At 46.4% G+C, this 14889-nt stretch overlaps 1 protein-coding gene across 3 annotated transcripts in view; it reads left to right on the top strand.

Moving 5' to 3' along the window:
* TRPM6 (transient receptor potential cation channel subfamily M member 6) overlaps window positions 1-14889 on the top strand; it is a 155303-nt gene that overhangs the window by 34481 nt on the left and 105933 nt on the right. For all 3 annotated transcript variants that reach the window (XM_083186111.1, XM_083186112.1, XM_083186113.1), the window contains exons 3-7: window positions 2227-2265; window positions 4331-4511; window positions 6819-7032; window positions 10664-10788; window positions 14165-14336. In XM_083186111.1, the coding sequence (XP_083042237.1) occupies window positions 2227-2265; window positions 4331-4511; window positions 6819-7032; window positions 10664-10788; window positions 14165-14336 (731 nt within the window). The remainder of the gene's footprint in view (window positions 1-2226; window positions 2266-4330; window positions 4512-6818; window positions 7033-10663; window positions 10789-14164; window positions 14337-14889) is intronic.

Genomic DNA, 14889 nt, shown 5'->3' with positions numbered 1-14889 from the left:
AGAAGTGGCAGTTACACAATGCCCCCAATACCCGCAGTACTGCCAGATACACAATGCCTCCCAGCAGTTCCAGATAAAAAATGCCCTCCAGCCAGTTGTGAAAGTCTAAAAAAATACTTAGTGGCAGGGGCGTAACTAGAACTTTGTGGGCCCCATAGCAAAATTTATAATGTCCCCCCTAGAGTGCCCATTACACATTATGCGACACACCGCAATGCCCATTACACATATGTGACACACCGCAATGCCCATTACACATTATATGACACTCCGCAATACCCCTTATACATTATACGCACACTACAATGCCCATTACACATTATGCGACACACTGCAATTCCCATTACGCATTATGCGTGCACCACAATACCCCTTACAAATTATACGCACACCACAATGCCCATTACGCGACACACTTCAATGCCCATTACACATTATGTGACACACTGCAATGCTCATTTCACATTATACGCACACAGCAATGCCCCTTATACATTATGGTTATTATTACAGTATAGTAAGATTGCTGCGGCATGAAGCCCAGCTCACCAGAGAGAGGCTTCAGCAGCCAGCAGGACTCCCGGCTGGACCCTCACTCTCACAGCAGTCAGCCACTGTGGGCTGGAAAGCCTGGCATGTGCGTCCACAGCTGTCAGCTGTCCCAATGATGGTGCAGGGGCCTTCCGTGTCAGTGTTCCGGTCTCCACTCAAAGCAAACAGGAGGTTCCATGCACTGTTCTCCCCTCCCCCCTCCCGCCCGGCACAGCATGACCTCGTCCAGCACAGCGGCACAGCGTGAACCACTCCCCGTTTCCACTAGGCTCCAGTCCTCAGTCTACACATATACCCCCAATAGTGCCAAATACACATATGCCTCCAATAGTGCCTGACATTTTCCCACAGTGCCAGGTATGCCCCCATGGTGCAAGAATTTCCCACCATCATTGCAAATTGTTCACCTATAGTGCTAGTTAGACAGATTTTGTTCACATACAGTACATCTATCTTCCATGCACTACAAATATTGGGGGTTATTCTAGTTCACTCTTTCTGACAGATTCCTTCTTAGATGGCCAAAAGCATGTGCACTGCAGGGGGGCAGATGTAACTTGTGCAGAGATAATTAGATATGGGTAAGTTATTTTGTTTCTGTGCAGGGTAGATACTGGCTGCTTTATTTTTACACTGCAATATAGATCTCACTTTGAAGTAAAACCCCACCCAAATCTAATTCTCTCTGCACAAGTTACATCTGCCCCACCTGCAGTGCACATGGTTTTGTCCATCTAAGAAGGAATTTGTCAGAAAGAGTGAACTAGAATAACCCCCATTGTTACACATAATGCATGACATTACTTGACAGTACTTCTTATTCGCAAATTGGTACAAATATTACGCATATGTTTCTGCTGATTAAAATTTTATGTGGCATGTCTATATTCTGTGTGTGATTGTGAGTGTTTCTGCATACAATATGCTACGTTACAGTTTTCGGTACTTATGTAATATCTGGACTCCCGTTTTTCTTATGAGACCGCGTCCCCTCGCGGGTCTCGCTGCACTCACCACGCTTCGGGCACGGTGGCTCGCTGCGCTCGCCACACTATATAAAATCAACTCCATGCGTAGTTGGATAGTAGGGGTATGAAAAAATGGGGTGCATTTAACATGGGAGTCCAGAAAATACATAAGTACCCAGTTTTCTAGTAAAACACTGTAAAGTAGCATCTGTATGCAGATACAGAATTTAGGCATGCTGTATATCATTTTAATCAGCAGAAGTTGCATGTTGATCATATTCACACCACTTTATGAGGAAGATGCCTTGTAATTGAAAAAGCTGCATGGCGGGTCATGCCATGGCATGGCTCGACTATAAGGGTTGTTTAACGTGCAAGGAGGCTAGAGGTATTCCAAGACATCTGTAGGAAAATAGGGGAAACCACACCTGCACACCCCTCTCTTATTTTCTGATACTAGCCCAGGCTGAGATGCATCGGGTATCAAAAGCACTTTGGAATAGACACAAATACGATGGTTAGTAACTCCTGTATTAAGCCTATGAAATCGCTGGTGATGTTAAGCGATCTGGTACAGAAGTCAAAAATGATTCTTAGTAAATTTTAGCCCTTTGTACTGTTTATATCTACTCAATTTTTTTTTTTTTTTATCTGTTTATTTTATTATTGTTTTTTTATGGATTGTAGTTTATTTCATCTTTTGCAGATGCCATGGGGGATGTCATGTCTGCCAAAACCTAATCAGGTGAAGTATCTTTACATTAACTCTATATCTGTAATAATTATCCAGCTGTATTGTACAAGCTCTGTTGGTATGCTATAGGATGATTGCAAAAGGCACAGAGAATGATTAGATGTTTACAGAGGATTAAAAGCTCCAGTAGCCTTTGTCTCATAACAAAGATGCATGTATTTTTATTTTTTTTGTACTACAACGTAGTTGTCTATTTGCTAAGTAAGTATTAAATTAGTTTGTACGCATTGTAAGCTTCACGTCACAAATACTATAGTGATGTCCTCCGTCTATTGATACACTTAATGCAATGCCTGTCAGCACAGATTTGAGTTTGTTTGCTTCTTTGATGTAATGTTAGTAGTGTAGATTTAGGAAGTGCTGCAGATCTGCCTGATTCCAAGCTATCTGCACCTATATACAGTAAAGGCCCCCATACACTTTGCGATTTTGGGCCGATTTCGGCACTTTGTGCCGATAACCGGGTGAAATCGGCCCAAAATCGCAGGACTGTGACATCTGATCCGATGCGCGGTCCCGTGCGCATCGGATCGGATCAGGGAGGTCGGACGGTCAGTACATACGATCACGTCCGACCTCCCTGTTAGCTGGCGGCGCCGGTGAGTGCTGACCTGGGGGCGGTGTGGTCAGCAGCAGGGCTCATCAGGGGGACGCCGGAGCGGGCAGCGGGTCCTGACGCTGTAACTAGCCGGCGGCGCCTGTGTGTGATGATCTGGCCGGGCACTGTGATCATTCACATATATCATTCAGCAGCGCTGCGGGACGGACGGGGCTGGGCAGTGGCGGGTATTATATTTTTAAAACACCTGTCAAATGACTAGCCGTTCTCTGATTGGCTGAGAGCTCTCAGCCAACGGTCAGTCATTGGCTGAGAGCTCTCAGCCAATCAGAGAACCGCTAGTCATTTGACAGGCGTTTTAAAAATATAATACCCACCACTGCCCGGCCCCGTCCATCCCGGAGGCTGCCGGGAGGCTCACAGGAGTATTGGGTCCGACTTGTCCTAAGGACAAGTCGGCCTAATGTATGGGGGCCTTAAGATACAAAACACGACACAGACACATATACCTTATGCCTGATAGAGACTCATTGTTTGCAGATGTTCACAGTGGCGCAGACAGGGAGTACCCAGAAACCCTCCCTCATAGACTCCATAATTTTTTTATTACTATACGTAGTCCCGGTGAGTAGTAAGTCATACCTCCCAACTTGCAAAAAAAATGCAAGTCGGGGCCCAGGGCATGCCGCCTGAAATAAGGGGCATGGCCTAGCAGCCTGGGGGCATGGCCTATGCTCACGGTGCTCCCTCTCGCGGAGACCCCATTTTTGCTGCTGGCTGGCCATGCCCGCAGCCCCTCTGTCCCCGGGAATAGTAGCTGGTATGGTTGATATATTTTATTTTTATTTTTTTGTTGTTCTTGCAGTGTATTCCAATGATACGCAAGTCCATTAATTTGTCCCTCAATTATATAAAACGTGTAATGGAATTGTTATGTATATATTGGTGGATTTAGGTGCAGTTCTATGATGAAGTTTACTATAACCCTTAAAGGAGTCGGGTGTCGGATGACTCATTGACAGTCGGTATTCTGACTGTAATTTCGGAATCCCGACTGTCAGGAGCCCGACAGTCGGAATATTGAGTTACACTGGCTATTTTCCCTCGTGGGGGTCCACGACCCCCATAGAGGGAAAATAGAATAGGTGGTAAGTGCAGCGGGTCTGCAAGGGGCTTCAATGTGCTCGACCCCCTTTTGGGCTCCTGACAGTTGGGATTCCAATGGGGAGGGGAAGTAATTAACACTTGGAGACAGGTGAAGTAGAAAGAGTAAGATACTGTAAGTCCAGCCAGTCAGCCTCTTACTGTCATTTTTGTAACATCCTGTAAAATGACAGCAGCTGTTTGGTTGGTATTTTATCTCTCTCCACTTTATTTCTACGCAGGCTTTGATAAATCACCCCCCCCCCCCCCCCATAATTTTATACATTTATTATTTTTTCCTCCTGATATTATATTAAATAAGTCAGATAAATTGAAGTGCACACATCGTTTTAGGTGTTGCTGTGGGAGATTAATTGGAGACCACCCTGGTTTAGATTATGACTGGCCAATTTATGCTACTCCACAAGAGGGAAGTGATGAAGAATGGTTGGTCCACAAGCATACAAAGACCAGCCCCACAGATGCTTTTGGCACCATCAATTTCCAAGACGGCCATCACACATACCATGCAAAGGTTTGTTGTATGTTGCTGCAGTGCAGTGTTGTAATATAGGGGCAGATGTATGAAGCAGCGTTAAGGAATGCGTAATGAGCCAATGGAGAAGTTGCCCATGTTGACCAATCAGCTGCTCTGTATAACTTAATAGTATGCAATTTTTATATGTTAACTCAGTGCTGATTGATTGCCATGGGTAGCTTGTCAAGGGGCTCCCTTGCCCCCCTTTATCACTGCTTCATACATCTGCCCCATAGTGTTTTCTATTACATATTAATGATTTAAGTGTAAAATACAACCAGAAGTAGAAGTTGGATGTATAAATACATATACAATGTTTTATACAGAGGTGTGTTTGGTACCACAATCTTTTTTTTTCCATCAGTGTGACAGAACTATTAAATCACTACCATCTGATAATGGAGAGTCTGCTCCTTCCAATATAACTCTGAGGGCGGGATGTATTAATATACATCGCCGCCCTTTGCTGCCCGGCCGCCGTGATGCCAGTGCATATGTACTAACACACGGTGCGGTGACGGAGGCCTCCCGCGATACCTGTTATGTGGTGTCTCTGTCACCTCCTGGGCGCCTCCTTTTCACCTCATGCCAGGGAAAGCTAAGCAAGCTGTCCCCGGTGCCTCCTGCTCCCCCTGTAGCCGAAAGGACGTCCGACTGCTTTACTAGGGGGAGGAAGGGTTTACCTTCCGGGCAGGGCCGTCTTAACATTAGGAAGGGCCCCTGGGCAACCTAGTTCACTGGACCCCCCCCCCCCCAAATTAGTTTGCCCAGGAGCCCACAGTCACCTCCCCAACCCTCACCTCTCTGGCTCCGTGCGGCAGCCAGTCAGCTTCCGGCGTAATGTCCCTTACACATAATTCCCCTCGTAGTGCCCCTTAAACATTGCCCATATTACTGCCCCTTACAGAATTCCCATACTGATTCCATATAAGAGGAGAGACCTCATTGCCACGTCCCTCTATCCCTACCACAAACACCCTGTCCCCCAACATACACCCCATAACCCTCTATCCCCACCACAAACACCCTGTTCCACCCACAGACCCCCTATAAAGCTTTACTCACATATACACCCTAGTCCCCCTGTTTGTGCCACATTCACTCCCTATTCCTCTACACCACTCCCAATTACACACCCTACTCTTTCACTGTCCCCAACATACCCATACCATCCAACACCAGGGTGGTGAGTCTGGACCTCTTTTAGGTTTGTTATACTGGAGCTCGAGCATGGTCCCCCTTCTGATGGCCACATCTTACCAGCACATTGGGAGCCGGGTGGGCGGGATGATGATGTTAGCTGCGGCGGCTGTGATGGCTGTCACGAGAGGGGAGCAGTGCCGCGGATCGCCCCTGCGCGCGACATCTGACAGTGGGGACCCCCCAGCTGTCCGCTGCCCAGGCGCTCCCAGTCCCCGCTGTAACAGTGCACTAGTGTGTGCTGCTGCGCCTGCTATTTAAGATTCACATATCCCGCTGGACCGCGCTAGCCAATAGGCGCTCGCGGTCCAGCAGCCACCAGTTGATTGGCTGCTGGACCGCAAGCGCCTATTGGCTGGCGGTCCAGAGGGAGACGTGAATTTTAAATAGCATCACGTCTCCCGCACACAGCGAGCCGCGGTGGGAGCTAGCGGGGGAGATGGAGCGGGCGAGCTGGCGGTGCTGGGACGGCTCCGGCGCCAGGATAGCTTCCATCGCCCGGAGCTGGTGCTCCACCGGCACCGCCCTCGCTACGCCTCTGCCGCCACCGCCCTGATCCCCCTGCCCGGATCCCCCAGCGAGGGTGAGCGGATTCCCGGACCCCTAGGTCCTAGGGCCCCCGGGCAACTGCCCATCGTGCCCAATGGGAAAGAAGGCACTGCTTCCGGGTCCAGGAGGACCTGATGCAAGGTAAGCCAGAGGGGGGTCGGCAGAGGCGGTGGGTTGGCGTCGGGCAGTGATAGAAGCCCATAGGCTTCTATAGGTTATCGCAATACAAAGGTGGCGATACCCTGCCCAGCATTAATGTGGTAGCGGGGTATTAGTACATATGAAAATGCAGTAAAATGGGGGTTTTACCGCATTTTCAGCTTAGTACATCCCACCCTGAGTCTGTGGCTGCTTTGACACTGTCCCATTGATAAGCGTCTATCCCTTCATATTGATATAATCTTACATGTGGACATGTCACTGCCTTTCACAAGATCAGTGCACTCCTGTAGTTGTAAAATTCTATAGATGTCATTGGCTGATAAGCAGAATATGACTATAATAATGTCAGAACAATGTCCATTTAAAATCCATGTGTAATATTATTTTCCTCAGTATTTAAGAATATCGTATGACACCACTCTGGACCAATTAATGCAGCTCATGATAAAGGAATGGCAGATGGAGCTCCCCAAGCTTGTGATTTCAGTTCACGGAGGAGTCCAACATTTTAAGCTACCGTCAAAGCTCAAGCAAGTTTTTAGTAAAGGCTTGGTGAAAGCTGCAGAGACTACGGGTGCATGGATCCTGACAGAGGGCATTAATACAGGTATTGGCAGTGCACTATTTTCTTATTATACTGCTGGTGCTATATATGACTCTTATTACAATAAATGATTTAAATGAAAGATTTCTTAATTATACAGTAAATAGTTAGATCATTTATTATTAGTCGGTAGTTACTCATGCAAACCATTTGATTGGTAAGCCTGGCTCAGACTGTTGAGGTTGTAATTCTAAACCCCACAGATGCTAATTAGCGAGCCTTCGTTATTTTATGTGTACAAAATAAACACATCATTATTATTATTATTATTTTGACATTGTTTCTTATTTTTAATTAAGGTAAAGGATATTTAGCCCATTTATGTTATGTACATAATTCAAAGAAAAAGCCATACATTTTTATCTTGAAAAAAATAAATAAAATTTCAAGTCCTTTTAGTAATAATTGTTTGGTTCTATACACTATATGCAGCACTATTAAGCAAGTTTTGCAGGCGAGTCCCTTCAAGCATAGACCTTGTTAGGATCATTATCACTACTTGTTATTTCCTGTACCTATTCCAAATTTCTGGCAATTTTAATAAAATAAAGAAAGGGTCATGATAACATCGTATCCATGAGATGGGGTTTCATTTACAGCAGCTAATTGATTTGCTGGGGGCTATGCCCTTAGCCCCGACACCCTGCGCTTATCTCGCATTATGTACCCTAGCCATAATCCACAAGTAGCTCTCAGAGCTTGCAATCTGTAAAGTATCGCAGCTAGAATGTTTTATTATCCAAAACGGACGTTTTTCTCCAGAAAAAATATGCTTTGACCATCGGTCAGAGATCACGCTGTCAGTCCTAGTGAACTAGTGCACCAAATTGAATACCGCCCATGGTGTGCAAAGTACAGAGACCAGTGACTGCTGTGGAATGTGCTGCTGTAGTTTATGTATATATAGTTGTGTGTGTGCACTAAGCATTACAATACATATTTTCAGACACAGCACAAGGCCAACAAAAATTGGAAATGTGACCATAGACCGGCTGCTTCACAATAGATAATGGTATACAAAGTACAGTACACAGGTCAGAAAGTACTGTATATAAACTGCATATCTATCCTCATCGATTATTGCTGTGGTTGTCCAAACAGCCCCTCTCAGTGCGCTCATTGCCATGCGACTCTGCTGGTGCCAGCTAGGGAAGGCTCCAAAGGTGAGGCTGCTTCTCAGTCCAAGATTAAAAAAAGGGGCGACGCACCAACTGTCACTGAGTCACGTCCGGTAATGTTTGGCAGTGTTTCGGGTGGCAGTTGGTGTGACTCCCCTATTTCTAATTTGGACTGTACTGCAGCCCCAATTCTGGAGCCACCACTAGCACCGGCCATCTATTTCATGGCTTTATGTGATGTGACAAAGAAGCACCAAGAGACCGTACTGATTTATTTTATATGCAGCATTTGTAGATCTGTGAGCGATTGAGGGGTAGATTTATTAAGCTCGCAGAAGTGATAAAGTGTCTGGGTTTTTATCACCGGCCAATCAGCTCCTACCTGTCATTTATCAAACCAAGCCTGTAACTTCACAGTTAGGAGCTGATTGGCCGGTGATAAAAAACAGACACTTTGGGGGAAATTTACTAAAGGAAATTTGTAAAAAATAGGTGTATTTGTATCCAGAAATACACTTATTTTTGAAATTTACTATCACGAAAATACAGCAGTTCATATTTGTATTGATAGCACATCAATACGAATACGAATTGCCGTATTTTCGGTATAGTAAATGTCAAAAATAAGTGTATTTCTGGATACAAATACAACTATTTTTTTTACAAATTTCCTTTAGTAAATTTCCCCCTTTATCACTTCTCTGATCTTAATAAATCTGCCCTTGTGTCTGTACATAAAGTGCTATTACAGTGGCAGAACTAGCAGCAGTGCAGTCAGTTCTTTGCACTGGGGCTCGCTTCAATGAAGGGGCCACGACCATTGGTACTATGCAGGCCAACCAGTCAGTTACTAATATCAATAGTGTAATGTAGTACACTACCATTGCTCTGAGGGTCATTCCAAACATTAAGGCAGGAGAGGAGGATGGGTGTCCTCCCCTCCTCTCCTTGACACTCCCAGGTCCACCTGGGTGCACAGTGCCTCCTCTGTCATTAATGATTAACCATAATACAAAGAAAATACTTATGACACAAATTCTGTGTCATAAGCATCTTCTTTTTATTAATCTTATTATTTTCAGTGTAAAAACATTGTTTAAATTGATTTCTGAGGCACCCAGATCTGTGTCTCCCGCTGCAATTCCTAAAAGGCCAGATTTAGGGGAATGGCCGGGGGTTGGGCCAAGCAGAGGGATTTAAAAGCCCATTAAAAACCCAGTGAAAATAGCATCTATACCAGTGCCTCAGTGCAGGGACATGCTTTCACTGGAAGCACGCTTGTGTCACTGGAGCTGACTTGATTGGGCACTGGGCAGCAGATTCAGCACTGACAGTGGCTGTCCCTGTCAATGCTGCATAGGGAGGGAGAGAGTTTGTAATAGCCAGTGTCTGCAACTATGGCTATTTTGTATTCATGTCTTCCATTAACTGAATAGCCCTGTACCTGTGACAACAAAATTATATTTATGTCCTCCTCACCCTCCTGCCCTTCCCAGTCCCACACATGAAGCTTTTTATTTTAAAGGCTTTGAGTATTCCTGTGCTGTAAATCCTGTTGTAATACAATGAAATGTAAAGGTACCCACACACTAGAAAGATCTGTGATCTTAAGATGTGCGCATAAATCCTTTAAATCTTTTGTTTGTCCCGGACAAAAGATTTCAGGCGAACGCACATCTTTACCAAAGATTTTTCTTAAGATCCCTTGTGCGTTCCTATGGATCTTTTGTTAAATCTTCTGATCTTTCATGCAGCACGTAAGATCAGAAGATTAAGGACCCCCACACACTAGAACGATTTTTTGTCCGATTGTCCGATTTCCGTCAGATATGTGTGGGGCCTAGAAGGGAGGGGGCACAAAAAATATTTTTGCACCTGGCCAGACACTCGCAAGTTCCACCACCCAGGGCTGGCAGCAGAAATCTTGTGCCCCAGAACACTGATATCTCTAGGGCCCCCCCAACACCTCAAGCATATTTTTTTTATTACATTGCATATTGCATGTATTTTTTCATTATTAGAAATAAACAGATAATTAATATTTATTATGCAATATAATAGGGAAGGGCAGATGGGAGAGCACAGCATTGTCACTAAACTCATTAGTACGAGTAGCCAAACAGGTGACTAGGCAGCCATGCTTACAGACCCTGAGTCCCTCAAAGCCTTGGTGCCCCTCAACTGGCCGGGGCCCTGTACGAGTGTCCCCCTTGACCTCCCCTGTCGCCTGCCCTGCCACCACCTTCCTATAATGCAGCACGCACTTGCTCTTTTCCATTCCAAGTTTCATTGTATTACATATACAGACATGGGGCCAGATGTATCAAGCTTCAAAAAGTTATAAAATGGAGAGTGATAAACAGACAGCCAATCAGCTCCTACCTGTCATGTTACAGGTTTGGTTTGACAAATGACAGGTAGGAGCTAAGTTTTATTGTGACCCTTTCCACGGAGTACCAATATTGAGCATTTGTGTGGTGGGTGTGTATTCTGATGTTTCATTTCCTTTTTTCAAGGAGTCTCCAAACATGTGGGTGATGCCTTGAAAGCCTGTGGTTCCCAGCATCTGAAAAAAATAAGTGCAATTGGGATCCCATCCTGGGGAGTCATTGAGAATCAAAAAGACCTTATAGGCAAAGACGTGAGCCCTAAAATATTTTATTCGGTTACTTATTATGAAAAATTTAAGTATTCATAACATTGACTGAGTTTTAGCTCTAATGGTGTGTACACACAGTGTGATTACCGTGCGATGCCATCCCGGCACGATCAGATCGCATCGCATCGCACGGCATGCATGCGATCTGCATACAACTTTGACTATACAGTGCAGATCTGCACTATACAGACAATGCAGCCAAGACTTTCTGCTTGCGATACACGAACGCGCAGGATATGGTCATTGGGTCTACAGTTAGTTGGTCAACAAGCATTGGGTCGACACCGTTAGGTTGACATGGGGATAGGTTGACATGGGTCAAGGTCGACATTGGTCTAGGTCGATATGGGTTTAGGTCATTAGGTTGACACAAGCATTAGGTCAACCGTCAAAAGGTCGACATGGGGTTTTTCACTGTTTTTTTGAGCCGACGTGCTGACAGGCGGTATTTCATGCCCTACCATCCACTTACTGCAGAAGGTCATCACATGACATGTGTAGTCAGCAGACAGCACATACATGGCAGCATTGTGGAGGCACAAAGTGATAGGAGGAGTCTAACATAACAGATAATTCAGCAGAATTTTCAGACTCCTTGAATCACTGACTAAGTTTAGAAAAGTCATCAGCCTGATGGTCAGCAACATGAAGTCGCGACCCCATGCTGAGAAGGTTGGGGCCCACAGTTTGAAAACCGCTGCACAAGAGCGTGGTGTGAGAAAATAATAGTGTGCCGAGCGCAGTAAGGCACCGTGCCCGAAGCATCGCGAGCAAATGCGGTGCATTGGAATCTGTGCCCATGTCGACTGTGTGGACATTCGGGCATGCAGTGCATTGGAAACTGTGCCCATGTCGACTGTGTCGACATTCGGGTAAAAAAACTGTGAAAAACCCTATGTCGACCTTTTTGACTGTCGACCTAGACACTGTTGACGTATTGCTTGTGTCGACCTATTGGCATGTCGACCTAGACCCATGTCAACATTACCCCATGTCGACCTAATGGTGTCGACCTAATGCTTGTCGACCAACTTGCTGTAGACCAAATGATCCCAACTTGAACGCGCATCAGGATCGCAAGGGTTAAAAACTCATGCGATCTGCATGCAATCCCAATGAAATTTTTACTATATAGTCAAAATCTCATGCAGATTGTACCCGTGTGTACACACCATTACATAGTTTTACACATTTAAATAAATTTCTGTTTATTAACATTTATTTATCCAGAGAACGAATATTATGCAGCGCTGTACAATAATCCTACAAATTAGTCCCTGCCCCAGTGGAGTTTACAATATATATTACTTATCACATGCACACATTAAATAATAGTGTAGGACAGGGGTTCCCAAACTGTGCGCCGCGGCTCCCTGGGGTGCTGCAGCACATTGACAGGGGAGCCGCGGCCAGTGCACAATGTGCCGGTCTGCAATGTGAGGACTCGGAGTGACCGGGTGAGCGGCAAGCCGGAAGGGGGCGGGGGCAGCCGAATCAGCTGGTGGCAAGGGGAGAATAGGAGGGATGAGGAGGAAGTGGCTATATGCACTGGTGGTCTGGAGTCAGTACTTGCTATGCTGGGCGCAAGGCTGTATGTGCTCTGGGGCAGGAGGCTGTGCTGCAGGACGGGGCTGCTCGCTCCATGCAGGAAGCTGGGAATTGCCCTGTCCCTGTGCACTGTGACTGCAGCAGGCCCAGACTGAACACTGGCTGCCTGCTCCCTGCAATGGCCTGGCCGCCTGCCAAATCACACCATCCGCAGCCTCTCATGATTGGAGAAGCCTCTTCCATCTCACTGGGAGGGCAGAGGGTTCTGCGGGGTACAGAGAGAGAGGGCAGAGGGTTCTGCGGGGTACAGAGAGAGGGCAGAGGGTTCTGCGGGGCACAGTGGGCAAGGGCAGAGAGGTCTGCTGGTACAGAGAGAGAGGGGTCTGTGGGGTGCAGAGAGAGAGAGAGGTCAGAGAGGTCTGCAGGGTACAGAGGGCAAGGGCAGATGGTTCTGCGGGGTACAGAGGTCAAGGGCAGAGAGGTCTGCGGGGTACAGAGAGAGAGGGCAGAGGTTTCTGTGGGGTACAGAGAGAGAGGGCAGAAAGGTCTACGGGGTACAGAGAGAGAGGGCAGAGAGGTCTGTGGGGTACAGAGAGAGGGCAGAGAGATCTGCAGGGTACAGAGAGAGATGGGAGAGGGGTCTGCGGGGTACAGAGAGAGGGCAGAGAGGTCTGAGGGGTACAGAGAGAGATGGGAGAGGGGTCTGCGGGGTACAGAGAGAGATGGGAGAGGGGTCTGCGGGGTACAGAGAGAGATGGGAGAGGGGTATGCGGGGTACAGAGAGAGAGATGGGAGAGGGGTCTGCGCGGTACAGAGAGAGAGGTCAGAGGGGTCTGCGGGGTACAGAGAGAGAGAGAGAGGGCAGAGATGCCTGCGTACACACATAATACCTCGGTCGAATTACTCTCTGCTTGCAGTCAGGGGGAAAATCATTAGCAGCTGATGGGGATTGAGCTGGGCAGGGCTGCGTTTACCTTCTGCAGGTCTGAATCTGGCTTTTGGTGCATGGCCTTAATAGAAAGCATGGGCTGTGATTTTTTTTTTAAGTGGGTCCAGATGACCAGGGTGCCTTGAAAAAGTCATGGAGACCCAAAGGGTGCCTCTGACTGAAAAAGTTTGGGAACCACTGGTGTAGGAGACTAGAGAATAAGGAGGAAACCAGTGCGAACATGGAGAGGACATACAAACTCCACAAAATATAACAGTTGTTGTGAATTGAATTTATATCCTCCATACTATGAGCAGCGGCGTAACTATAGCACCGCAGCCCCCGCCACCACGGGGGGGCGCTGTTCATGTGGGGGCGCCGGGGGCTGCGGTGCTATAGTTAAACCCCCCCAATCCCCCGCAGACTTACCTATTGCGCTGGTCCCGGCGGCTCCGTTCTTCTGCTGAGGACCACCACAAAATGGCCGCCCCCATATAGCACACCGTTCTCTGAAACTGTCTGCTGTATGGGGGCGGCCATTTTGTGGTGGTCCTCAGCAGAAGAACGGAGCCGCCGGGACCAGCGTGATAGGTAAGTCTGTGGGGGATTGGGGGGGGGTTTGCATAGGCGGCAGGGCAGGGGGGTAGGGGTGCTTGGCGGGGCAGCAGCGAGGGGGGGCGCCCCCCCTAACGGCGGGGGGGCGCCCAAAACGTAGCTACGCCACTGACTATGAGGCAGTAATACTAAGCAATATATACTGTAAACACCAGTTGGCATTATCAGATATATTACAATACAATATAATATAATTATTTGAAAGTCTTCTGGGGAAGATGAAAACTGTATATGTATTTATTTGTTTTTCCTTCGTTCAAATTTCAGGCGGTTTGTTTTTACCAAACATTGGTTAATCCGCTCAGTAAATTCACCAGTTTGAACAGCATGCACTCCCATTTTATCATGGTGGATGATGGCACTGTTGGAAAATCTGGTAGCGAGTTGAAATTTAGAAGAAGACTTGAGGAATACATCTCTCTTCAGAAAATCCACACCAGTAAGTTGGTTTGTTGACTGCTGTATTACTGTATGGTATACACTGTTGGTGTAGTGTTTCAACTTCGAACTAAGTTTTATTGCATTTCCATTTAATTACTTATGCAGTAAACCTTTTGAGAGCACAGAAACACAGAAAAAGTTTCCATTGCATAAACTGATTCACTAAGCATTTCCTTTTTAAGTACTGTACAAAAACCTACAAATGTGTTACCGATGTAACCAAGTTGTAAGAAATACAAAATCAGACCCTGTTCCAACAAATATATATTCTTATTGAGAAAACTAATTTATATACTTAGCTTGGTCAGGGTGACACCATAATATTCAGTCTGGTGTTCCATAGAGCCCCACCACTTGTGTCAGTGTCTGGAATTGTTTTTTTTCTGCAAGGACACCATCTGTGTTAATCCATGAATGAGGCTGCTGTGAACTTGCCAATGGCAGCTAAAATACTACCATCTCATTGTGGCTCTCTAGAATACAGTAACTCCTAAATAAACTCTCCCACAATTAGAAAACTGGTGCAATTCTCTCTCTCTCTCTCTCTCTCT

The sequence above is a fragment of the Crinia signifera genome, chromosome 1 (genome assembly GCF_055691185.1).
Source record: "Crinia signifera chromosome 1, ASM5569118v1, whole genome shotgun sequence".
Classification (NCBI taxonomy): Eukaryota; Metazoa; Chordata; class Amphibia; order Anura; family Myobatrachidae; genus Crinia; species Crinia signifera.
This window is presented reverse-complemented; position numbering and strand designations above follow the sequence as displayed.